Raw genomic sequence first — 24,022 nt, 5'->3', positions numbered from 1 at the left:
AATAATCCCTAAGTAAAAAATGGAAACTGTAATAATTCCTTCCTCCCTTAATCTTCAGTACTCTTCCCACGGTTAAGAGTTTTGGTTTGTTTGGTTAGATTTTTTTGAAATAGGCTTCAGTAGTCAAAGATTTATGTAAACAGAAGAACTTGAAATCATTCACTCCCTAAAGACTTCGAAAACCAATCACGGCAAATGACTTAGGAAAAGTAGGGAAGAGCTTTCTCTTGGGTCTGTTCCAGCTTTCAATTCGTGAAGAATAAGATGTGGCTACCCTTTAAAATATACACACAAACACACACATTTCACATACTTTTCATCTGAAAGGACCAGTTCAGTGCACCTTCAGCAGTGTGCTTATTTCTGACTTTACTTGGAACCCGGAAGTTGTCTTCTTGGAAGTACAGCATGTGGTACACAGTGAGCATTCAGTGAGTATCTGTTGAACGAACTGTAATTATTTTAAGAGGGAACAACATATTTTTGTCTTCCTCATAAACAACATGATTCAGGTAGAAAATAATGCAAAAGCTTACAGACATAATCTATTCATCAGCTAGCCCTCACAGACTCAGCTCAAAATCCATAAACTATGAAGTCTTGCCCAAGGACCCTCATGAGAAGGGCTCGCTCCCTTTTTCCAGCCCCTCAGCCGTTGTTTAATACCCTTTTGTGCTGCTTAGCACAGATCTTTGTGGTGGATTGTTGGGTTTAGGTATTATCTAATAGAATGAAAACATTCTCTTGGTGTGCATACACCATCTCATGCACTCTAATATTTCCCACTGTTCCTGGCACAATGCCTTGCATAGAGAAGGCATTCAATAAATATTGATTGAATGAAGAAATTGAATAAACCACATCTTGATTTCAAGGGAGCACCAATTTAGCCACCAAATTGGCTTTTTCCTTTTGTTCATATCTACATTTGTATGATAAGCATCACTATTTTGATTATATTTAGTTAGAAAGTGTGATGTTTCAAATCAAAGAGTTTATTCATCTGTAATATTTTGCTAAGTTGTTTGCAAAATGAGAGACTTGGGACACATTTGAATTTCTACAGTGACAGCAAGCCTTGAATCTCCCAAAGAAATTATTTGAAACCCTTTGTTCAAAATCAGTCGCTGAGATCTGAATGTCTTCTTGGTTAATGCTGAGAATTTAAATAGCGTTCAGGGAGACCAGGAGGGTAAAAGATACTTCACTGGAAATGACACATGCTCTAAGAATAGAGCATTATATTTTCCTATCATGCCACATTTCTTTGTAAAGGTATATTCATTTCACACTTTCAGTGTGGTGATTATGAGATGTTATCTGGACCATTTACATTCACAAATATCTGAGAAAACAGAGAACATCTGTTCATTCTTAGCTGCTGCCTGATACCAGCCTTAAGGTTTTTAAACCCTGTTTATGTGATTGTGACTGAATCAGATGATTTGGAAAGATGTACTCAATCTATCCTTGTGACATTGCAATGAAATAAATGTAGGAAACAGAAACGATAAACCTTTCATTCATGACTGATTCTCTCAGATACACACAAACATATTCCAGGTGAGAAAGTAGGCAAATTTAACATTTAACCTTTCACATTTAGTCAAAATAAGAGTTAGTTTCCAGATAGATCAAGGAAAAATCTGACTACATAAAGATGTAAATTATGGAATAATATTTTAGGGTTTGATATTTAGGCCTGAGGTGTGCACACTTTTAGAAGGACCCAGAACACTGGGGCTGTTCTAATACATAAGGCTTTCTGCCTCATGGGATCACTTTTGCCCTTTCCCTTATCATTTTTGGGGCCCACATCCCTGAGTTGGACAAAATAAACTCAGTGTAAAGTTTTGCACTGCCAGGTATGAAAGCAAAGCCTGAGCCCCTTGTACCTGCATTTGTCTGTGCTTCTGATTTAGCATTTTCAGTTTTCTATTCAGACAGAAATGAGAGGGAAGAGGTGTAGGCCACTCCCCCATCACCCTCTTTCTACCCTCATCCCTCTCTCCTCCGGCCCGCCCACTACCTTGAGTCAGCAGCTTAGTGATACGATCCTTGGGTGGACACCAGAAATGTTCAATTATGCCAGTCTAAGAGATCAGCTCAAATTAAAGCTTCAGGGCTCTCCCTCTGAAACTTCAAGAGAGGGGCTCTGGACTCCTTATCATCATTGAACAGGGAACACAGGAAGAAGATGGCTACATACATTGGTGAAGGAATGAGCCCAGTGTGAATCTTTTGTGAAAACTATAAGTAGTGTGCTGTAATATTAAATTCACTAGAATCTCTCACTGGAAAATTGCATGTTTAAAGAGAGTTTGCAAAAACGTTAACTCAATAGAGAGTGTTTTGCTTGTTCATCCTTAAAGAATGTTCTCACCTTAGGGTTACCCAACCGTTGCAGGTATTTCTTTGATGATGTAGTATTTTACTCTGTTCTGTCCTTTGGGTCATGCTCAAGGTTGTTCTGATCACTTTTCAAGGCCCACAGCATAGTTTAATGGCTGATTATTTTCTCTTCTCAGTCCTCAAAGACTGGCTCTTCTCTCTGGAATATCATAAGCCATAGGCCTACTTATTTGGATGGTTGCCAGCATTCACGCACAAGTAACGGCTTAAGAAGGCTTTTCAGTTGTTTTCATTTTGTACGTACAAGTTCTGTAGGTACACAGTGCTAGCTTTAGACAAAGCCTTTGTTATTATTATTTTTAATTTATGAAATTAAATAAGAGGTAGTTAAGATGAACTGGTTATCTGTAGTCTTAATTAAGAACAATTTTGATCATAAAATAGCTGTAAAGATGTTTTTCTAAAAGAAGTGCTTTCAGACTCTCCACATGAAGACAAAGCCTTCAGCAATGTATTCATATGGTTTAGTTTTATGTTTGTGATAGACCAGTTTTTAAACTACAAGTTTGAAACAGTTCAACAGCTGACTTGGAAACTAGAACCCACCCTCTGAAATATGTAAGTGGGATATATACAGATGGTATAATCCCAAGGGCAGAGCCTGCTCTGAGTTTGACATTCTTTAGTTCCAGCTGTTGACTAGAGATAATTTACTTTATAATAGTAGGACCAAGAAATGCTTTTAATGCAAATTCCTTGCATTGCATGTCTCTCTTTGAAGGACAAGTGGACATTCTTGCAGACTACCAGAATAGGAGGCTGTTTGTCTTTTCTCAGCCCAGCAGCTATGAGCAGATATGGAAGCCAAGGCCTTATGAATTTTATGCCACATTTAGTTTTATTTTAGAGAGGTTACAATATACAGCTTTACAAACTCCCCTAGACACATGATTTTCTTTGTACTTTTCTGTTCACTGTTTTTCCTAGTTTATCACAATAAACACATACTATATTAAAAATGAGGGAAATATTATTTTAGATTGCCAGTTATACTTACCACGTTAAGAGGAAAATCAAAATAACATTATAGTTTACAGGTAATGGGGTTTTTTTCATTAAGCAATATATGCTATTTATTTATTTATTTATTTATTTATGTTTGAGTCAAGGTCTTGCTTTGTCGCTCAGGCTGCAGTGCAGTGGTGTGATCACAGCTCACTGCAGCCTGGACATCCCAAACTCAAGCAATCCTTCCACCTTAGCCTCTGGAGTAGCTAGGACCACAGGCATGCACCACCATGCCCAGCTAATTATGTATTTTTGTAGAGATGGGGGTTTTGTCATGTTGCCCAGACTGGTCTTGAACTCCTGGATTCAAGCGATCCACCTGCCTCGGCCTCCAAAAGTGCTGGGATTACAGGCATGACCCACCACACCTGGCCTATGCTTTCACTGGGATGGAAAAAACTACAGATATATACCCAAGTCATGGTGGACTCTTAGCTACAATGGCCATCCCAATTGTAATTTCAAATGTTCTCTCCATTGTTCCTATAAATTGATTCTTATCTATCTATTCATTCATTCTTTGTTTTGTCCCACACAAGATTTATGCCAGCTTACAAAGATAGAGAGAAAAATGAAAACTAAAAGTAGAAGAAAAATAAAAATAAAAAATAGAGATGGGTGTGTAAAACAGATCAAAATGACCTATAATTGCTGTAACAATTGGGCCACATATATGGTTCTCTAAAATTTTTCTTAGCCAAAACCAAAAGTGAAACCTCAGCTGGTCACTAGATTCAGGGAACACAAATCAAAACAAACTAGTTGGTTGGTAGATGTGCTTCTGCCCTTGGTACTGGAGTCAGACAGGGAATTCTCCCAAGGAGGCTTATAAAGAAGATTTTGTCCTACGATGAACATCCATGAAAACATCCTTACAATGTCCTTACAATAGAGATGGTGACCTACTCTTACACAGCCCCTCAACATAGGCTGGTGACATCATATCAAAGAACAGTTGTGGCTGGGCACGGTGGCTCACACCTATAATCCCAGCACTTTGGGAGACCAAGGCAACTGGATCACCTGAGCTCAGGGGTTAGAGACCAGCCTGGGCAACATGGGGAAACCCTGTCTCTATATACAAAAAATTAAAAACAAAACAAACAAAAACAGAGAATAGTTGGGTAAAAATGGATTCTACAACTGGAAGTCTGCCCAGCTTCATCTAGAAACTGACCATGTTGACCATATACACATAGAAAGTGGCAGGATAGTGCCAGCCTCTAGGAAATTCTCAGGAAATGTCAACGATCAGTGTTACCATCACCAATATTGTGTGTCATTTGAGTGCCTGATCTTTGCTGGGGAAGAGATGGGCTCTACATGATGCAGGTGAGTGAAAGCGGCCTGCAGGAGGTTTTCCGAGCTCACAGCTCTTACTACTGATGCAGGTCTCCCAGCCCTTCTGCTTGCAGGTCAGGCTTAGATCAGACATTGTCATGGTTGGGCTCTCCAGGAAAGATGGATTTGCTCCAGGTAATACTTGAAACACTGAAACCCCATAAATAAAGTCACTGCCAGTGTGCAGAGCAAGTCAAATCTGAGCTAAGAGCAGTACCTTCCAAGCAGAAACCCATGGGCGTGAGCATTTCATTCTTGACAGACAAACTCCTTTTAAGGAATTTAAAAGGCTATCTAGAAATCCTCTCTGACTCTTTCCCCCTGACTTCACCAGGATAGAGGAGAGTGAAAATGTGGTCTTTGGTCTGAGTGCGGTGGCTCACGCCTGTAATCTCAACACTTTGGGAGGCTGAGACGGGCAGATCACTTGGGGCCAGGAGCTCGAGACCAGCCTAGCCAGCATGGTGAAACCCCGTCTCTACTAAAAATACAAAAATTAGCCTGGCATGTCGATGCGTGCCTGTATTCCCAGCTACTCGGGAGGCTGAGACAGGAGAATCACTTGAAACTTGCAGTGAGCTCAGATTGCCCCACTGCACTCCAGCCTGGGGGACACAGCAACAGTCTGTCTCAAAAAAAAAAAAAAAAAAAAAAAAATGTGGTCACCAGGATCCACAGAAGCATCTCCCTTCTATGTTCCCTTCTATGTTCTCCCTCCCCCATACCCCTTCCTCCTTCCCCTGTCCTCCTTTTCTGAATCTTATTAAATGGTTCATTACAGTTGGTCCCATCATGTTAGAAGACAGTGACGGCTGGGACCTGCCAAGAACAGAATCCATCTGGGGCCAAATACTCTCTGCCTGGGTTAATCCCCTTGGTGGTTGCATATAAAACACAGAGAAGTATGCTGTGAAGATTAGCCATGCCTCATATATTGGATTCTGAACACCAGGATGTGTGGGGGTCTGCAGCCCTCACCATCACGTCACTTTGTCCTTTCAATGAAAACTGAAACCCAGCTCCAGCCAGAGGGCAGTGGGGGTGAACAAATGTGTAGGCAAAGAAAATGGGAATGTTTAGGAAGGCTAGATCCTCCCGGCTGGTCTGATCTAAACCGAGGCTCTCCCTCCCCCAGCACACAGAATGCAGGAGGGACAGGAGGGGATGGGGAGGGCTCATGGGGAGGAATTAAGTGTGGCTCTGTCTGTTTCTGGCTTCTCTGTAAATACTGTGACACCTCCGAATGGAGGAACAGCTGAGATAAGTGACTGCTAATCCCCCAGTGCCGGGGAGGAGGCTGGGCCGCTCCCTTCCAGATCCCAGCAGATGGTGGATGAAACAGACTTCCCCCGAGGCAAGGGCAGTGGGAACTGTCCCACCTTCTGTTCCTTCAGTTTGCCCTGCACGTCTCCCTCATGGCCAGTCCACGCCGAGAAGGGCTTCGCTGGCCCTCGAGAGCCCTGGGGACCCGCCCCAGCTCTGCCATCCCACTGGGATCTACAAGGTCAGCCAACCTGGACTCCAGCCGGCACTGGCAGCTTGGGCAGCATCCAGCAAAGCTCTGTGGGCTTCAGAGAGAACAGCCAAGCAGTGCGGCTAAGTTTTTCACTCTGCAGAGAAACGTACCTAGGGGAGAAGGGTGAGGGCTCATTTAAAATGCAGATTCAATCTTCCAGGGTGGAACCCAGGAATCTGAATTTCTATTAGGCAGGCTAGGTAATTTGGCTGGAGGCGGTTCTAGCATCACATTCTGAGAAACAGCAGACCAAGTATATGTGAAGGTATTTTTGGTGGTGGTTGGGAATAGGGCTTAAAATCAGGTGCCTGAGTTTGAACTGTCACTCTACCATTTGCTCACCTGTATGACCTCAGACAAAAAAGGCTCAGTGGTTCCCTACCTCATAGGATGAAACCAGTCTTTCTCGAACTGCAGGAAGCACAATTTAGTCACAATTAGCAATAAAAAAAAAAAAACAACACTGGGAGACTGCACAACAACATGAATGCACTGAACACTTTTGAACTGTGTATTCCTAAATGGTTAAGATAGTAAATTTGATATATGCATATTTTACCATAATAAAAAAAATCTAGAATGTACCGAAGAGGAGATGTCATTTTTTTCTTCTTTGTTTTGTAATTTTTTTTTGTTTTGAGATGTCATTTTTATATGCTTAAAAAGCCAATCTCAATTTTCAAATTAAGTGGATCCGTAAACAGTTGTTTAAATAAAACTCAGTCATGAAATCTTACTTTCCTGTTGGTTTACATTTTAAAATATATAAAATACAGTTCAAAGTTTTTAAAATGTGGAAATCAAGACCGGGCTTGGTAGCTCATGCCTGTAATCCCAGCACTTTGGGAAGCTGAGGCTGGCAGATCACTTGAGCCCAGGAGCTTGAGACCAGCTTAGGCAACATAGTGAAACCCCATCTCTTCAAAAAATACAAAAATTAGTTGGGTGTGTTGGCATGTGCCTGTAGTCCCAGCTGTTTGGGAGGGTGAGGTGGGAGGATCAGCTAAGGTGGGAGAATTGGCTAAGGTGGGAGGGTCACCTGAGCCTGGGAGGTCGAGGCTGCAGTGAGCCCTGATTATACCACTGCGCCTGATTATACCTGATTATACCTGGGGAACAGAGGGAGACCCTGTCTGAAGCAAACAAACAAACACATAAAAATAAAATAAAATAAAATATGGAAATCGAGCAGTAATACAAATAGTAAATATCAAACAATCATAAATCTTTAAGAAATAAGCATTCTTTCTTGTTACACACATAAAACATATGAAAATACACTGTTCTGAGTGTTAGGCAATGAAATTGAGTGGAATAGGCAACATATTTTTCAAACATTTTAAGGGTGAATATTGTTTCACAAAACTGCTGTGAGTCCTTCACTGTTCTACCTGCCTCCCACTAGAGCCAATGGTCCTGAGATGAGGGGGCTAGAAGTGGCCTCCTAGGCCCCCGAAGCCTGTGCAAAGGACTGAGGTCAATAATCATGGTTTTCCATTCCTGAGAGTCTTTGCACCTATAGCAGTGATAGTGGGAGTCTCTCACCAGCCACTCCCATGTAGAAACTCTTTCTCTCACACAAATGTTCATACACTTCAGTTCTGCTCTACTTTTAAAAACGAAAAACACTTCCTGGGGAAGGCTTTCTCGGAAACTCTTTCAGACTCCCCTTCCCTTTTTGTGACTATCCTGCTGATACCTCTTCTTCCTTCCCAGTTTGTGCCATAGCTGTCTGACTTTTCTGTAATTGCCACGGAGGATGAGTCCTGCTCTGTTTTATTTATCACTGAATCCTTAACTAGCACAGTTCTTGTCCTGCAAAGATTTGCTGAATCAATGAAGAATGAAATCAACCTGATTCTTTAAAAGGCAGAGCTACTACTGCCTCCAAAAGTATCATTATTACACATACAATTTGCTTTGTATCTTCCATATTAATTATAGCATTTGTTTCTAATTATTACAACACACAATAACTTCTGCAAGAAGTGTTATGGTATCACTTTTGAGAGGGAAAACTTGGGGCTTGGGAAGGTTAAGTGTCTTGCTCAAGACCAAACAGATAGTAAGTAGTAAGTGATAAAGGCAGCATTTGAGCCCAGGTCTGTCTGGCTCTGACACCAGTGCCATTTCTCCTTTTCCTTGGTTTTTCTATATTTTCATGAGACAAGGCAGTTCTACTCTTGGCATCCTGTCAATAAACATTTTCACTGTAAAATGCCTGCTGTGCTGCACAGAGTAATCTCAGCCAGGTCTCTTACCCGGCCCCACCACACAGCTGCTGTCACGTTTCTTCTCCAGACCAACCCAAACATGGTTGGGGAGTTCAGAGGGGAGGACCCAGCATTCCCCAGTCAGGACAAGTATCTAATCAGCAGACCTCCTCAGCATATCAGCCCAAGACCACTCTAGAGAGAGATGCCAGTGCCCAGTTTTCTATTTTTAACTGGTGTGAACTGGAGGAAAAACACAAGCATTAAAAATCAAAGCTCCAGTCAAGAACTGAGAATGCAGGGCACCCCAGGGCAAACTAGTGATCTGTGTCCTTCTTACATCTCCCTCTTCCTTCCCCCTCTCCTCTTTTTATGTCATTTTTCTTTTTCCTTCTCTGAAGTTCAAGATCCTGCAAAATCTGTTTTCCACAGAGGAGTTGATATCTGTCATTTATGCCAATGCTTCTCACACTTTAATGTACGTACCAAGCAAATGAGGATCTTGCTGAAAAGCGGATTGGGATGGCGCTTGAGACTGCACTTCTAGCTCATTTCCAGGTTATAACAATACTGCTTGTCCACGGGCTGCACTTTGAGTAGCAAGGATTGGTGTATTCCTATAGTTTAAGTTGCTGCTAGGTTCTCCATCAAAGTATTTGCCTTTCAGTCTTGTCTCCACCTGGAATGAGGGCCTCTGCCCCCAGTTTAAAGACGCTCATCTCCCCACCGTCAAGTGGGCAAGCTGCTTTTGGCATTTGTTCCTTTATTCACTTTGGCAGCAGGGGATCCTTTTCTGGCCTGGAGATCAGAGTCTGAATTTGAGCAAAACCCGGCAGCATGGATGATGGCTACCCAATAACTGGGCTGGGGTAAACCTGGTCCCTTCTCCAGCAAGACTTGGCCAAGCTCTCACAGAAACCCTTTTCTGCCTCTTGCCTGGCCAGACCCTGATCCATGCATGGGTTGGAACTCGAGTGGCCTTGGTTAATCTCAGCTTTCTGACCTAGATGAGCCCAGCCCCAGCTCTCTGAGTAAAGCCATTTAGGCTGGCGGGGACTAGACCAGAAGGGTGCCCTGTCCCGGGTGCCCCTTTTGCAGCCACTCAGATGTGCTGCTGTGGTGTCCTTTGTGCTGGTGGCAGCCCTGGAAGATGAGAAGCTGCTGTTGCTCCCCTGCTGCCCTGGCCCAGCTGTCAGGACCCCTCAGCAGAGGGCAGGGCGCCAAGCCTTCCCACTGCATGTGGCTTATTGTCCCCAAGGCTGGCAGGGCTGCGGAGGACCGAATCCACAGCCCATCCAAGGAGCACCCACACCCCAGAAAGGGGGAGGGGTGGGCTGGCGTCACTTAGTCTTCCCCTGCCCCCTACCCTTCAGCGCCTGCCCCTCCCCAGCTCCCTATTTGGCCATCCCCCTGACTGCCCCCTCCTCTTCCTTACATGGTCTGGGGGCTCCCTGGCTGATCCTCTCCTCTGCCCTTGGCTCCATGAATGGCTTCGGCAGTCCTAGCGGGTGCGAAGGGGACCAAATAAGGCAAGGTGGCAGACCGGGCCCCCCACCCCTGCCCCCGGCTGCTCCAACTGACCCTGTCCATCAGCGTCCTATAAAGCGGCCCTCCTGGAGCCAGCCACCCAGAGCCCGCCGCCGCCGGAGCCGAGCCGACCCGCCCCGCCGACGGTGAGTCAGCGCCCGGCCCTCCGCGCTCACTCCTCGCCAGGTCCGAGGGCCGCGCCGGACACCAGCCCCGCGCCGCCACCTGGCCAGCCCGGCCCGCGTTCAGCCAAGGCCCCAGCTCCTGGCGCTCTGCGACTGCCTTTTTTTTTTTTTTTTTTTAAAGCCCACACTTTTTGATTTGGTTCTAACTTGTTTTGTCCTGGGCGTCGGTCCTCGCAGGACCTCGCAGGGGCTCTAAGAAGGGGAATTTTGTAGCTCCCCACGGGGCTTTTGGGTCCCTACTCTCGTGCGCTTTCCCCTCCATCTGGGGCACAGGCATGGCGACATGGACAGGGCTGGAGATCCAGTTCCCAGTTCATGAAAAGGAAGAAAGTTAAAGGGCTGGGGAGGACTAAGGGGCTGGGTTTCCAGGGTCCCTCCTTGCACCTGGCACCCTAGGTGGAACTCCTGGCCAGGGAGCCTGGGTGGATTCCTCTGCCCTTCTCTGTCCCCAGCCTCCTCCGCGGCTTCTTCTCTCCCTTTTATGATTCGAGGGGAATGGAGGTGGCAGGAGTGTTCCCCGCCTAACCCCCTGTCCAGTCCCCACAACTCCCTTCTGCTCTGTCCTGTCCTCTGGGTGCGGAGAAGGCCAGGTGCACAGGCAGCTGAGCGTGGTCCGCCCTCCCCTCCTCAACCTGCAGAACCCCCTGAAGCTGTGCCAAGATGTGTGACGACGAGGAGACCACCGCCCTGGTGTGCGACAACGGCTCTGGGCTGGTGAAGGCCGGCTTTGCGGGCGATGACGCGCCCCGCGCTGTCTTCCCGTCCATCGTGGGCCGCCCGCGGCACCAGGTAAACTTCCCGCCGAGCCCCCAGTCCCACTCGGGACCCCTTCAGTCCAGCGATCTAGGAAATGGCTCTCACCTGACCCTCTTGTTCGATGAACTCTTTAGGCCCAATTAAGAAAAGGCTGATTGACTTCAAATCCAAGCCAAGGCAAGCAATACCCCACAAAACCCCAACATACTGAGAAATGTACACCTGAGTGGCAGGCCTTTAAAAGGGTCCCACTCCCTGGTGTGAAAGCCACGAGCTTCTCTCCACTCATGGCCTTTTGGTCTTTTAGTCTTTAGTGTCTTCTCTGCCTTATGCACTTCTTTTTCTTCCTTGTCCTCCGTTTTCAGTCCTGTTTAAAACTTCTAACAATATCACCTCTCCCAATCAACCAGGATCCAATCCACATTCCTCTCTCATGTTCGCAGCCAGTTTACAGGGTTCCCCAAAGGTGTAATCTATCTCCTTCCTGGCTGTTGCATTTTTAGAAGCCAGGCGTGACAGAGACAGCAAGTGCCATGGTGATAGTGACATACCACCTCGTTTATTAAAAGACATGCCATGCTCTCTGGGTTTGTCACAGGCCTGGCCAGACAGGCTGCCAAGGAGGAGAGCTTAGTCCTCAGAGCTGGTGAATGACTCCAGGACAGCTCTGGACAGGCTGAATTTCACTGTTAGAGTGAGGATGGCATATCAGCCCATCATTATGTGTTCACTTGAATGTCAAAATCTTTTTCTTAGGAGAAATACAATGTGTCATTAATTCAGTCATTCCAAAATGCAGTCATCTATATTCCAGTTGACATGGGTGATGAGCTTAATAATTTAATGAAGGCATATGATATTTTTAAGGTGAGGTGAGGCTCTGCTTCTTCAGTGAAATAGCTTCATTCTCTCCTGAGTTATATTCTCAACAATAAAATTATACATCTTTGGGGGAGTGGGGATAAGGTAGAAGATTGATTTTTAAATAATTCTTCTAAATTGGGGTAAAATCCCATTGCTTGTTATTTCTGGTATTTAAATATGTTCCTTGATTTGGGCAGTTAGATGTAAATGGACAAGACACTGATTATATTCCTGACATGGTGAGAGCATGATTTTCTTATTTTTTCTTCCCATAGGGAGTTATGGTGGGTATGGGTCAGAAGGACTCCTACGTAGGTGATGAAGCCCAGAGCAAGAGAGGCATCCTGACCCTGAAGTACCCCATCGAGCATGGTATCATCACCAACTGGGATGACATGGAGAAGATCTGGCACCACACCTTCTACAACGAGCTCCGTGTGGCTCCCGAGGAGCACCCCACGCTGCTCACAGAGGCCCCGCTGAACCCCAAGGCCAACCGGGAGAAGATGACTCAGATCATGTTTGAGACCTTCAATGTCCCTGCCATGTATGTGGCCATCCAGGCAGTGCTATCCCTGTATGCTTCTGGCCGTACCACAGGTATGCTGGGCTCTGGGGACAGTTACTGATGAATCACATTCCCAAGTCACCGACCTTGCTGTGAATCAGATCCCCCAGTTGAAAACAGGATAATCCCTTTCCTCCCATTCCCTAGCAAGGTCTGTGCTAAGAGAAAGAGGTAACAGTAGTGCCCTGAGGTTAGTTTCAGAGCACAGTTATTGTTGGAGCTGATAGCTTGTGCAGATAGGTCCTTCCCTTATTTAAAGCTCAGCACAGTGTAGCAACTTGGAATGCAGCAGTCATTATTATGTGTTTAAACCATCACATCACCTGGGCAAGCATCCCCAAGGAGAATACATTCCCTACAGGGTCTGAGTCAAAAGAGAGAGAAACGTATAAGTTCAATAGGAGCAAAGAAAAACACACTTGGGTGCTTACATAATGTGCTCATGGCTGATAAGAAAGATGGTCATTTGAAAGTGTCCTCGGGAATTTTTTCTACTATAATAGTTAAAAGGATGAGCTGCAGTTTGCTTCAGATTTAGTATTCATGATGCTCATTTTTATTCTTTGTGTGTAAGGAATCTAATTTTATCTGGATCAATGCCCATTGCTAGCATCTCTTAGCCAAGATTGGAAGCAGGCTTTGCCATGGCTAAAGCAGTGGTGTTGTCCTCAGGAATTTACCTTGTTCTTGTCTACTTCCCCTGGCAGGCATTGTTCTGGACTCTGGGGATGGTGTAACTCACAATGTCCCCATCTATGAGGGCTACGCTTTGCCCCATGCCATCATGCGTCTGGATCTGGCTGGTAGGGACCTCACTGACTACCTCATGAAGATCCTCACTGAGCGTGGCTACTCCTTTGTCACCACTGGTGAGTGTGTGTGTGTCTCATCTGCCACAGTGTGGGTCTGCTTTCCTCCTCCCTCACTGAATCCGTCTACCTCCCTATAATTGACTTCTTGCTTCAGAGCATGACTGTGATACTCTTTATTTCTGCAGCTGAACGTGAAATTGTCCGTGACATTAAAGAGAAGCTGTGCTATGTCGCCCTGGATTTTGAGAATGAGATGGCCACAGCTGCCTCTTCCTCCTCCCTGGAGAAGAGCTATGAACTGCCTGATGGCCAAGTCATCACTATTGGCAATGAGCGCTTCCGCTGTCCCGAGACGCTCTTCCAGCCCTCCTTCATTGGTGAGTTGTAGGGTCTGGTGCAGAGGCACGATTTTCCCTGGAAATCTTAGGGTCTCCCAGAGTAAAATCTAGAAGGCTCAAGAAGCCCTTGAGTTAAAAGAAGTCATAGTTTGGATTGCCACACAGCTCAACCTCAAGTCCGGATGGCTCTTTAAAGGGAAAGTCTATGTTCTGTTCTAGTGATATAATAAAGGATGACACACTGAGTTCATCTCAAAATAAAGGATGACACAGAGTAGTAACTGAATATCACGTATCTGCAGGAAAAGGGCTATTTCAAAGAGCTGACTTATTCCAGTAAGTTTCACTACCAAGTAGCTGGATTTTCCAAGTTACTCATCATTAAATGCAGTAACATTCCTACTCATATTAATAACTGGGCACTTATATGTCAACAAATATCCTTCCTAAGCAATGCTTTCCATGCGGAACTTTGTCAGGATCTGATTTAAGTCCATAAACAAAAATTACATTCATTTTAGTTTAAACGTGTATCTTTTCCTTTTCCAATACATCTTCATACATCTGAGAGTTTCAGGAGGTGTTTACTCGAAGCAGATGCTAAGCACAGTTGCTCCTTTCTTGGCATTGTATTGTGGATTAACTGTGAGGCACCCGTTCCACCCTGCAGTGTGTCTTATAGGGGAACATATGTTTCAGAGACAAATGGTGACAGCTCCCCTACACAAAGAAGTTCTGTTCTCTTCCCTCTACCTTGACCTGAATGCACTGTGATGTGTGTGTGTGTGTGTGTGTGTGTGTGTGTGTGTGTGTGTGACTTGTTCCTAGGTATGGAATCTGCTGGCATCCATGAAACAACTTACAATAGCATCATGAAGTGTGACATTGATATCCGCAAGGACCTGTATGCCAACAATGTCTTATCTGGAGGCACCACTATGTACCCTGGTATTGCTGATCGTATGCAGAAGGAAATCACTGCTCTGGCTCCTAGCACCATGAAGATTAAGGTAAAGAACTTTTGTGAGTGGGAGATCCAAGGCAAGTCTTGGTATTCTAAGCAGAACTACATTCCTAATTCCTTTTCCCTCATACTCAGTTTCTTGTCTCCTACAAACTTTACCTGTTAGCTTTTCTACCACTTTTTCTGATTTTCTTAACACTTTTCCCAAGATAGGTAAACTTCCAAAATGCTTTTAAGCAGTGAATAAAAATAAATCTTTGACAAAAAAAAAAGACACACACACACGCAACAAAATCTTTGAATACATTTTTAAAGCCCCCAACTTTTTGGCTAGGCTCCACTATACATTTAGCTTGTTGCCAAATTATACTCTAGATAAGTGGAGAAATTCCATTTTAATAATAGAATATATCTTTAATAATATAAATGATGAAATAGGGGTGAGTTCATATAACTTGATTGGCCACATTATTTTGTGGTATGACATATCCCACATTATAGCGAATTAATATCTAATGTTTTTTTCTGTGAATCCTCCCAATGTGTTATTTGCTCCCTTGCTTGGAACTTCAGAGTTCACTGGAAGTTTTTGTTTTCTTTCTGCAGATTATTGCTCCCCCTGAGCGTAAATACTCTGTCTGGATTGGGGGCTCCATCCTGGCCTCTCTGTCCACCTTTCAGCAAATGTGGATTAGCAAGCAAGAGTACGATGAGGCAGGCCCATCCATTGTCCACCGCAAATGCTTCTAAGGTGCCTTGTCTCTCCATTTACCTTCCAGTCAGGATGATGGTATTATGTTTCTTGGAGTCTTCTGAACCACCTTCCCTCATCTTTCATCAATCATTGTACAGTTTGTTTACACACGTGCAATTTGTTTGTGCTTCTAATATTTATTGCTTTATAAATAAACCAGACCAGGACTTGCAACCTATAAAAGCCTCTCGTTTGTTTTTGGGGTAGGTGTGGGGTGGGGCAGGTGTTTGCTTTGACACCCTGAGCATTGTGAGAGTTCAGTACCACAAGGTTCATCCAGATGAATTAATATGACAGTTAGCTGGGAGTTATAATACTAACTTTTGATTTCATATTTTGAGACAGAATCATGAATATATTTCATACCTGAAAAGGAGATTAAGGTTTAGTTCCATATAAGTAAGAAATGAAATTGAATAAGACAGTTCTCTAGAATTAGTTGCTGCAGATGACACTGAAAATTGTTTTAACATAGGTTCCAGATGTTTTTATAACCTTGCAGAAAATACACATATATTGATAATGACAAAGTCAAAGATTATTATAAATAAATTGGCTTAACTTTTCAATTCTTTGAACTCTTCAATTGTCTTCCTGGGGGCTATGAAAGAAACATGAAGGTTAGCTGACAGTTGGGCCAGCCATGTCCCATTGCAAATACCCTCTAAACGTATCAAGACCATTGTGTGTGTGCAAAACAAATGTGAGGAAGCAGGAGCCAAACACTTCTGCCTGATCAGTGACTAACTTGCGAGACAGAAGCCTTCAATCTCTTCATTTCTTTGAAATCTTGAGATCTTGGGTTGAGTGAACTGAAGGCTGCGAGGTCCTGAGGAAGCAAGGGGAGGCGAGAGACACAGTATTTGCTTTGCTCCGTGCAGAGCTCTCTGCAAAGTATGGTGGGAAGGCTGCTAGGGGCAGTGTTGAAAAGAATTGAATGTGTTCCATCCTCGAGGAGTTCACACACCTACACATAATTCCCCAGTGCGTGTGGGCCTGGAAGCTTTAAGGAGATGTATGTGGATCTGGGTCTTAAAGAATGGTCAGGAATTAGGGAGGTGAGAAGAGCAGAGAGGACATCTCAGCAGAAGGAAGTGTGGCAGAAGCCAGGATACAAGACATGGGGCAGGCTGATAGGTGCTGATAAATTTTAGAAAATCCATTGGTACAGGTAGATTTCAACTAGCTTGCAGAAGCCTTATACATTTTTGTTTTCAAATTAATTGCCAGTGAACTGTTAGCATTCACACAAGTGTTTGAATAGACTTAATTGAGCTTTATTGATGAGGATTCAAGACACAGAGATTAAGCAACTGGTGCAATGTTATAAACTTTATTTGTGGAATATGCAAGACAGGAACTCAGATTTTCTGACATCTACTCTGATGGTGTCTCTAAAATAATCTTTCTAACTTTATAGTTTATCAAGGGTAACCCCATTCTATCACATGTCTTTTGAGAATTTGGGTTCAATATTTGGAGTACTCTGGACTCATCAGACATCTTTAATAAATTGTAATACATTGCCACTGTCACTCAAGGTCATATGTGTGTCTTTATGCCCATTCATACCAAAAATATCTTTGGATCCCTGACTCTGGGTTGGGCATAGTATTAAGGGCAGGGGACACAAAGATGTATGAGAGCACATTTTCTGTGAATAAAAAGCTTAGAGTTTGGAGTTCTGTATCTAGCATATTCAAATGGAAGGCCTTCTATGCAATAAAGGCTAAATAATACATCAATTTGGTGGCATTTTATTTAGATAAGGTGCAAACATTATTGTAGATATGCACCCTGCCCCCACCACCCCATTGTATCCTATAGCACAGTTGAACTGGTTTAAAAGCCGTGCCTGGGGAGGTATGATTTCACTAGTTTTTGTGTCTCTTTCTTCTCCTCTGTATAATTGAGTGCATAAATATTATGAATTGTATCCTCTGAACACAGTATTAATGCTTTAACTGCAGATGATTGGTATCACCTCTGGTTCTTTCCATTTGTGATTAGAAATGGAGAGGATATTTTTATTTCTATGTAAAAGTAGAAGCTTTAAGAATCAGCTTCTGATATTTGTATCAGAAGAGGTAAGCACCCAGATTCTTGTTGAATTCTGAGGTCTTCTCATCTCTGCTTGATTATAGCGTATCAAGTATTAGAACAATTGAATCTTAAAAATTGTGCTTAAGGAAGGTACTAAGACAAAAGTGTTTGCTTAAGGTAAATCTTCATATGTATACAATAACTGAGATGTGGATAGTGCCTATGTCTTTGGTTAAAGTGCAATAAACAAAGAACTATATAAATTATATTTCTTCTTAATTTATAATAAAGTATTGTTTGTAGTTTCTAATACCTCCACATACCATTTCTTCATTTATTTTGACCAAACAATGGCCATTATGTAGATGTGTTTAAATATTTAAGAGAGTACAGTGGAGAGAAAAGAAATATATTACTGAAGAAAATAAAATATTTAGAGGGGTAGGGCTGACTTACTGTATCCAGAGATAAAATGTGAACAATGTGACTGGGTCTCCACCTTTCTTTCCAGTTCTCCCATAGAATTTATTACAGTCTGAATTGTGTTCCCTCAAAACTCATATGAAGCCCTAACTCCCAATATGACTGTATTTGCAGACAAGGCCTTTAAGGAAGTAATGAAGGTTAAATGAAGTCATAAGTGTGGGGCCCTAAACCAATAAGACTGGTGTTCTTCTAAGAGGGAGAAGAGATACCAGGAGTACAAGCACAGAGGAAAAGCCACGTGACGGCAGAGCCAGAAGGCGACCCATCTGTAAGCTGAGGAAAGAAGCCTGCTGACACCTTGATCTTAGACATCCAGCCTCCAGAACTGTGAGAAGTAAATGTCTGTTGTTTAAGCTACTGATATGGTTTGGCTGTGTCCTCACCCAAATCTCATCTTGAATTGTAGTTCCCATAACCCCCACATGTCGTGGAGGGACCCAGTGGGAGGTAATTGAATCATGGGGGTGATTACCCTCATGCTGTTCTCATGATAGTAAGTGAGTGCTCATGAGATCTGATAGCTTCATAAGGGGCTTTCCCCCCCTTTTCTTGGCACTTTTCCTTCCGGCCACCATGTGGAGAAGGACATGTTTGCTTCCACTTCCACCATGATTGTAAGTTTCCTGAGGCCTCCCCAGCCATGCTGAACTGTGAGTCAATTAAACCTCTTTCCTTTATAAATTGCCCAATCTCAGGTATGTCTTTATTAGCAGCATGAAAACAGACTAATACAGCCACCCAAGTCTATGGTATTCTGTTATGGCAGCCTTGGCAGACTAATATAGGATTTCTCCACCATCCTATAGGTAATATAGGATTTACCAACTTAGCAGCCTCTGAGACAAAAGAATACCTTCCCATGTAGTACTGGCAGAAGTCCCAGGAAAGTGTCTGAGCCTGGTCAGGCTTAGGAACCGAGTCATACCATTCTTACCGCAGGGGCTGATCAATACTATTTAGCAGGGGCAGGGTGATTCTCCAAAGGAAGAGGACAAAATAGTGCAAACACCATACCCAGTGAGCTAGAGGAGGAGAAAATTCTGGTGGCTTGTAGGGGAAGAACTGATTGTTGGATGGCCCCCACCTTCCAGCTCAGGAGTTTTGATTTGACAGGTCCTGAGAAGGACTTGAGAAGAGCAATGACTTCATGCAAACAAAACTAGGAAGCAAGACTGAGAACCTTTGGATAATATATTCCAGTGTGGCCTCAGGACCCAGGAACCCAGTGATCTCTATATGATCAGACTATCTGGATTTTTAAAAGGAAATAATAAGTCAGATTCATTTTATGGTTAATATGATATAAATGCTATAAATATGTACCAGGAACTAATAGGGAGGGAAAAAATGTAGGTCTTTTAGGCCTAAAACAGCAAAAGTTGTCTATGTTAACCTTAAGGTCTTCCAGGCTCATTATACAAGAAATCTCTCTTCCAGGCAGAGCTTCTCTGGCTGTTGCTATGGTAACTAAACTCATGGTAGGAAGACATCCAAAACAAAGCTCCTGGAGAGGTTGCAAAAGTACACCTCTGGTCACTGATGAACTTGATATTTGAAAACTTTCTTTGAAGTTCATTCATTAGCCCTGGGTGCAGTAGATACAAGAAAGGTTGATCGGAGGATAAAGAGCACAGTTCAACTATAGTTCTCTGAGTTCTTGTGGTTCTGGGCCCCCTCCCCTCCCTGGCTGAGGCTGGAAGTGAAGGGGAGCTGGTTCAGCTGAGAGTTAAGTAGGGGTGGCCTGCATGTCCTTCAGCATTATTGTCTGCTTATTTTCCTGCATTGTTTTACTGTAACTTCCATGGAAGTCAGGACTAAAGAGGGGAGACAGAAAGAAAAATGCCCCAAGGGAAGGCTGAAGTAAAGCATAATTAAAACAGGGCTTAAATAGTAGATGAGAAGCAAACTCTAGAGTCAATCGTAAGCAAGGAATTGGGTCAACAGGGTAAGTGTTTAACACAGGAAGATGACTTGGGGAACTTTGGAACTATTACTGCAAGTGGCCTGGAGGCATCATGGAGGTCAGGATATGATAAAACAGGCATCATGTAGGAAATTTAAGAGCAAATCTGCCTTAGGCGAAATAGTGAAATTTTCCTAAGGCCTCTTGAACTCTAGGATGTACACTTTAGACTTCTTTTCCAGTGTCTTCCACTAAATGCTGGCCATCTCGGACATTCTCCCTGTCACTCCAGTCACAAATTGAAACTTACCTGTTGTATTAGTCCATTCTCACATTGTTATAAAGAAATACCTGAGACTGGCTATTTTATAAAGAAAAGATACTTGATTGGCTCATGGTTCTGCAGGCTGTAAAAAAAGCGTAGTAGTTTCTGCTTCTGAGGAGGCCTCAGGAAGCTTCCAATCATGACAGAAGGCAAAGGGGGAGTGAGGCATCTCACATGGTGGGAGCAGGAGCTAGGGGCAGGGAGGTGCCACACACTTTTAAATGACCAGATCTCATGAGAACTCAGTCACTAACATGAGGACAGTACCAAGGGGATGGTATCAAACCATTCATGAGAAATTCGCCTCCATGATCAAATCACCTCCCACCAGGCCCTCCAACATGAGGGATTACAATTCAACATAAGATTTGGTGGGGACACAGATCCAAACCATATCATCCATCTTTTACCTGCATCTTTCAAAGAGCAGACTGTGCCAATTAAGCAATCTCTTACCCAAACTATGTTCCCAAAGGAACGCTCAAACAGATCTCCCTGCCAGAGAACACAAGTATAATTTAACAAAAGCTTTCTACATATAGTTTCTTATTAGACTAGCCCAAAGGATTGATGTTGCATGGGCTTTGGGTCAAAAAGATTTGCGTTTAAATACCAGTTCTGCCACTGATGAGTTGAGTGGTCTTTAAGTAAATCACCTAGCTTCTTCAGGAAAGAAGGGCTAACTAAAATCATGTTCTCAGAGTTGTCATGAGAATGGAACAAAATGTGCTTAAGACACTCAGCACCATGCCCAGTATGAGCTGAATTATTCAATTAAGTTTACTTTCCTTCCCTTCCCATTTCCTTCTTTTTAGCATGAACTTTGGAGGCTGGGTTGGGAGGTGATGGAGAGGGGCAGAGGTGGGCTATGGAAGTCTTTTCAAATCACATTGTTATGGTTTCTCTATATTGAGTTTCTCTTGAGAATAGGAAAAATGAAGGAATAGAAAGCTCAGTGGGAAGAAAAAAATTAAAGGGCATTTATAACAGGATGTGAAGGAAGGCAAAGAGGAACACAAAGTCTCTTTCTTGGAGACCTGGAAGACAAATTACAGAGAGTCGTGGTGTGGGCAGGAGGAGCAGCAGCTATGTGTGTGCATATGAGTGGGTGCTCCCACACATAATACAGGTGAGAACAATCAACAGAGGGTTGGGCTGATGGCCATGTGAAAAGGATCTGCCTGCTGTTTTTCTGTGCTCTTCAACTCCCACTATTCTCCCCATCCCCTTCTCATCCACATTCAAGAGCCTGGCCTTTCCTCTCTTCCCTTTGTATATATGGAATCAGCATAGATGGACAAGTAGATTCACTATTGTCTAAGTAAGTTGACATGAGAGAATTTGATTCCACAAGCCAAGACTTCCAATTAACTCGTTTTCCTGCCAGCTGGATCTGTACAGGAGCAGGCACTTAGGGAGAAACACTGTCCCTGCTCCTACTCACACTCAACTTCCTGGCTTTGTGCCATGCCTCTGCCTCGTGGAATTTCTTTTGTGTTTTTAGGGATTTGGGCTTCATGTTCTTTGGCTCTAGATCCTGGTCAATGCTCTTAGTCTCAAGGAACAGAACTCTCCTCAAACTAGGGAGTTAAGTTAGGAAGGGAGTTTATTAAAGAGATATAGAGGAACTCCTAAAATCTGAAGATATAAAGTAGAGTTAGACTTCATAGGAAATGGGAATTTAGAACTGCAAAACCATCAGAACAGCAGGCATTCTGCATTCTCTATCTCTTCAGTTCTCCCTTATAAATGAACTGTACCCATCTCTCCCACACAGATTTACTCATGTAACTCCTCCTGAAGGAATGGCCCCAGGCAGACAAGTTTGTTTCATGCATGGCCCCAGGTCTAATGGAACCAGAGGGGAATATGTCTGGCATGAGGACTTGTATATCTAAGGACCAGCAACCAATCGACATTTTTTCCTCTCTTTAGCTGGAACTAAGAAGCACAGGTGGTGCTGTTAGTTGTTTGTGGTCTCTGGAACTGACACATAGCAGATGGTGGCCAAGATGGGTTGAGAAAGCAAAGAAGGCAAAAAGTTGCCAAGAGAAATAAGAATATGGAGCTGCTACAGCTCAGGGAAAAAAACATGAGTGCCTGAACACACCTCTTGGGTAAGGGTTGTGTGTGTGTGTGATAAGTTTTTCCTGTATTATGCAGGCGTTTTGGTGGAACATCACCCACTATATAGTATATCTGTTTTCCTTTAACTCTGGGAAGTATTAGAAACATATTTAAACTAAAGTTTGAATTGAGAGCAGCCTATGTGATCACACCTACTGGAGGATCTGCATTACACTTCAAATGAATGAAATGACTAGGTAGGATTTTAGACATCTTCAAACAAGTGGGAAGGATTAGGGTACAGTGGGTAAGGGCTGTCATCTAAAAGACCACCAGGATGGCTATATAGTAGAAAGGAGAGCTTTATTGTAGATGTCAGTTTGCAAACCAGGAAGAAATAGTCTCCAGTCTGGACCAAAGGTACTCTGTCTTTGAGGAAGGAAAGGGCAGGTTGGGTTTTATGACTCACACAGTCCATATTACACAACCATGTCATACATATTTAGCAGGTGTGTGGGGAAGCTATCTATATTTATGAAGGATCCAAGATATGCACAATAGGTAAACATATATGTAACATACATCCCATGTTCACTTTGGGGCAGGGTTTTAGCATTAAAATGAAGGGAAATTTGGCTATTTACACCAAAAGTGAACTACAGGACACAAAGAGAGTTTGCATATAACCTTTATATACTGGCTGAAACTGGCTTATGGTATTCAGTCGAAGAGAATGTTTATAAGGCAGGTCCTCTGCCCAGTCAGAGTTGTAGTGATCTGGGTTGTAAATCAGAGTTAGGAGGGGGTCTGATAGCTCTTATTATTAGGGAGTTTAGCAAGCTGTGGCCAAATTCTACCAGATCAGACTGAAACTATTCCCAGAAATGGAGGAAGAGGGACTCCTCCCTAACTCATTCTATGAAGCCAGCACCACCCTGATACCAAAATCTGGCAAAGACACAAAAAACAATAAAACTACAGGCCAGTATCCCCACTAAACATTGGTGCAAAAATCCTCAGCAAAATACTACCAAATCCAACAGCACATCAAAAAGTTAATTCACCATGATCAAGTAGGCTTCATTCTTGGGATGCAAAGTTGGTTCAACATAGGCAAATCAATAAATATGATTCACTACATACACAGAATTAAAATAAAAAATCATATGATCATCTCAATAGATACAAAAAAAGCTTTCAGTAAAATATAACATTCCTTCATGATTAAAAACCCTCCAGAAACTAGGCACTGAAGGAACACACCTCAAAATACTAAGAGCCATCAAGGACAAACCCACAGCCATTGTCATACTGAATGGGCAAAAACTGAAAGCATTCCCCTTGAGAACTAGAACAAGACAAGGATGCCTACTTTCACAACTCCTATTATTCAACATAGTACTGGAAGTCTTAGCCAGAGCAATCAGGCAACAGAAAGAAATAAAAGACATCCAAATAGGAAAAGAAGAAGCTAAAAGATCTCTCTTCATAGCTGGTATGATTCTATACCTCAAAAACCCTGACGACTCCACCAAAAGGCTCCCGGAACTGATAAAGAACTTCAGTAAAGTTTCAGGATATAAACTCAATGTACAAAAATCAGTATCATTTCTACACACCAATAACAGCCAGGCCAAGAGCCAAATCAAGAATACAATCCCATGTACAATGGTCACAAAAATTTAAAATACCTAGAAATACATCTAACCAAGGAGAAGAAAGCTTTCTAAAAGGAGAACTACAAAACACTACTGAAAGAAATCACAGATTACACAAACAAATGGAAAACATTCCATGCTCATGGATTGGAAGAATCAATATTGTTATCATACTACCCAAAGCAATCTACAGATTCAATGCCATTCCTATCAAACCACCAATGCCATTTTTTCACAGAAAGAGAAAACACTATTCTAAAATTCATGTGGAACCAAAAAAGA

General features: G+C 43.1%; 1 protein-coding gene and 1 long non-coding RNA gene across 2 annotated transcripts in view; one reads left to right on the top strand and one right to left on the bottom strand.

Moving 5' to 3' along the window:
- LOC100937380 (uncharacterized) overlaps positions 1-24,022 on the bottom strand; it is a 57,615-nt gene that overhangs the window by 7,335 nt on the left and 26,258 nt on the right. The gene's annotated exons all lie outside the window — the stretch shown is intronic.
- LOC100442237 (actin, alpha cardiac muscle 1) lies at positions 9,938-15,441 on the top strand. Its single transcript, XM_002825263.6, has 7 exons — positions 9,938-10,163; positions 10,841-10,991; positions 12,098-12,422; positions 13,098-13,259; positions 13,388-13,579; positions 14,369-14,550; positions 15,111-15,441. The coding sequence occupies exons 2-7, from the start codon at positions 10,863-10,865 to the stop codon at positions 15,252-15,254; spliced, it is 1,134 nt and encodes a 377-aa protein (XP_002825309.2). The 5' UTR covers positions 9,938-10,163; positions 10,841-10,862; the 3' UTR covers positions 15,255-15,441.

Source organism: Pongo abelii, chromosome 16 (assembly GCF_028885655.2).
Source record: "Pongo abelii isolate AG06213 chromosome 16, NHGRI_mPonAbe1-v2.0_pri, whole genome shotgun sequence".
NCBI classification, from domain to species: Eukaryota; Metazoa; Chordata; class Mammalia; order Primates; family Hominidae; genus Pongo; species Pongo abelii.
The sequence above is the reverse complement of the archived record's forward strand: the minus strand, read 5'-3'. Positions and strand labels throughout refer to the sequence as shown.

Bases quoted from the DNA above. Each gene is read 5' to 3' on its own strand.
- LOC100442237 (XM_002825263.6), top strand. From the start codon at position 10,863: ATGTGTGACGACGAGGAGACCACCGCCCTGGTGTGCGACAACGGCTCT. The intron at 12,423-13,097 runs GTATGCTGGGCT...TTCCCCTGGCAG, and splicing joins TGCTTCTGGCCGTACCACAG to GCATTGTTCTGGACTCTGGG. The intron at 13,260-13,387 runs GTGAGTGTGTGT...TTATTTCTGCAG, and splicing joins CTACTCCTTTGTCACCACTG to CTGAACGTGAAATTGTCCGT.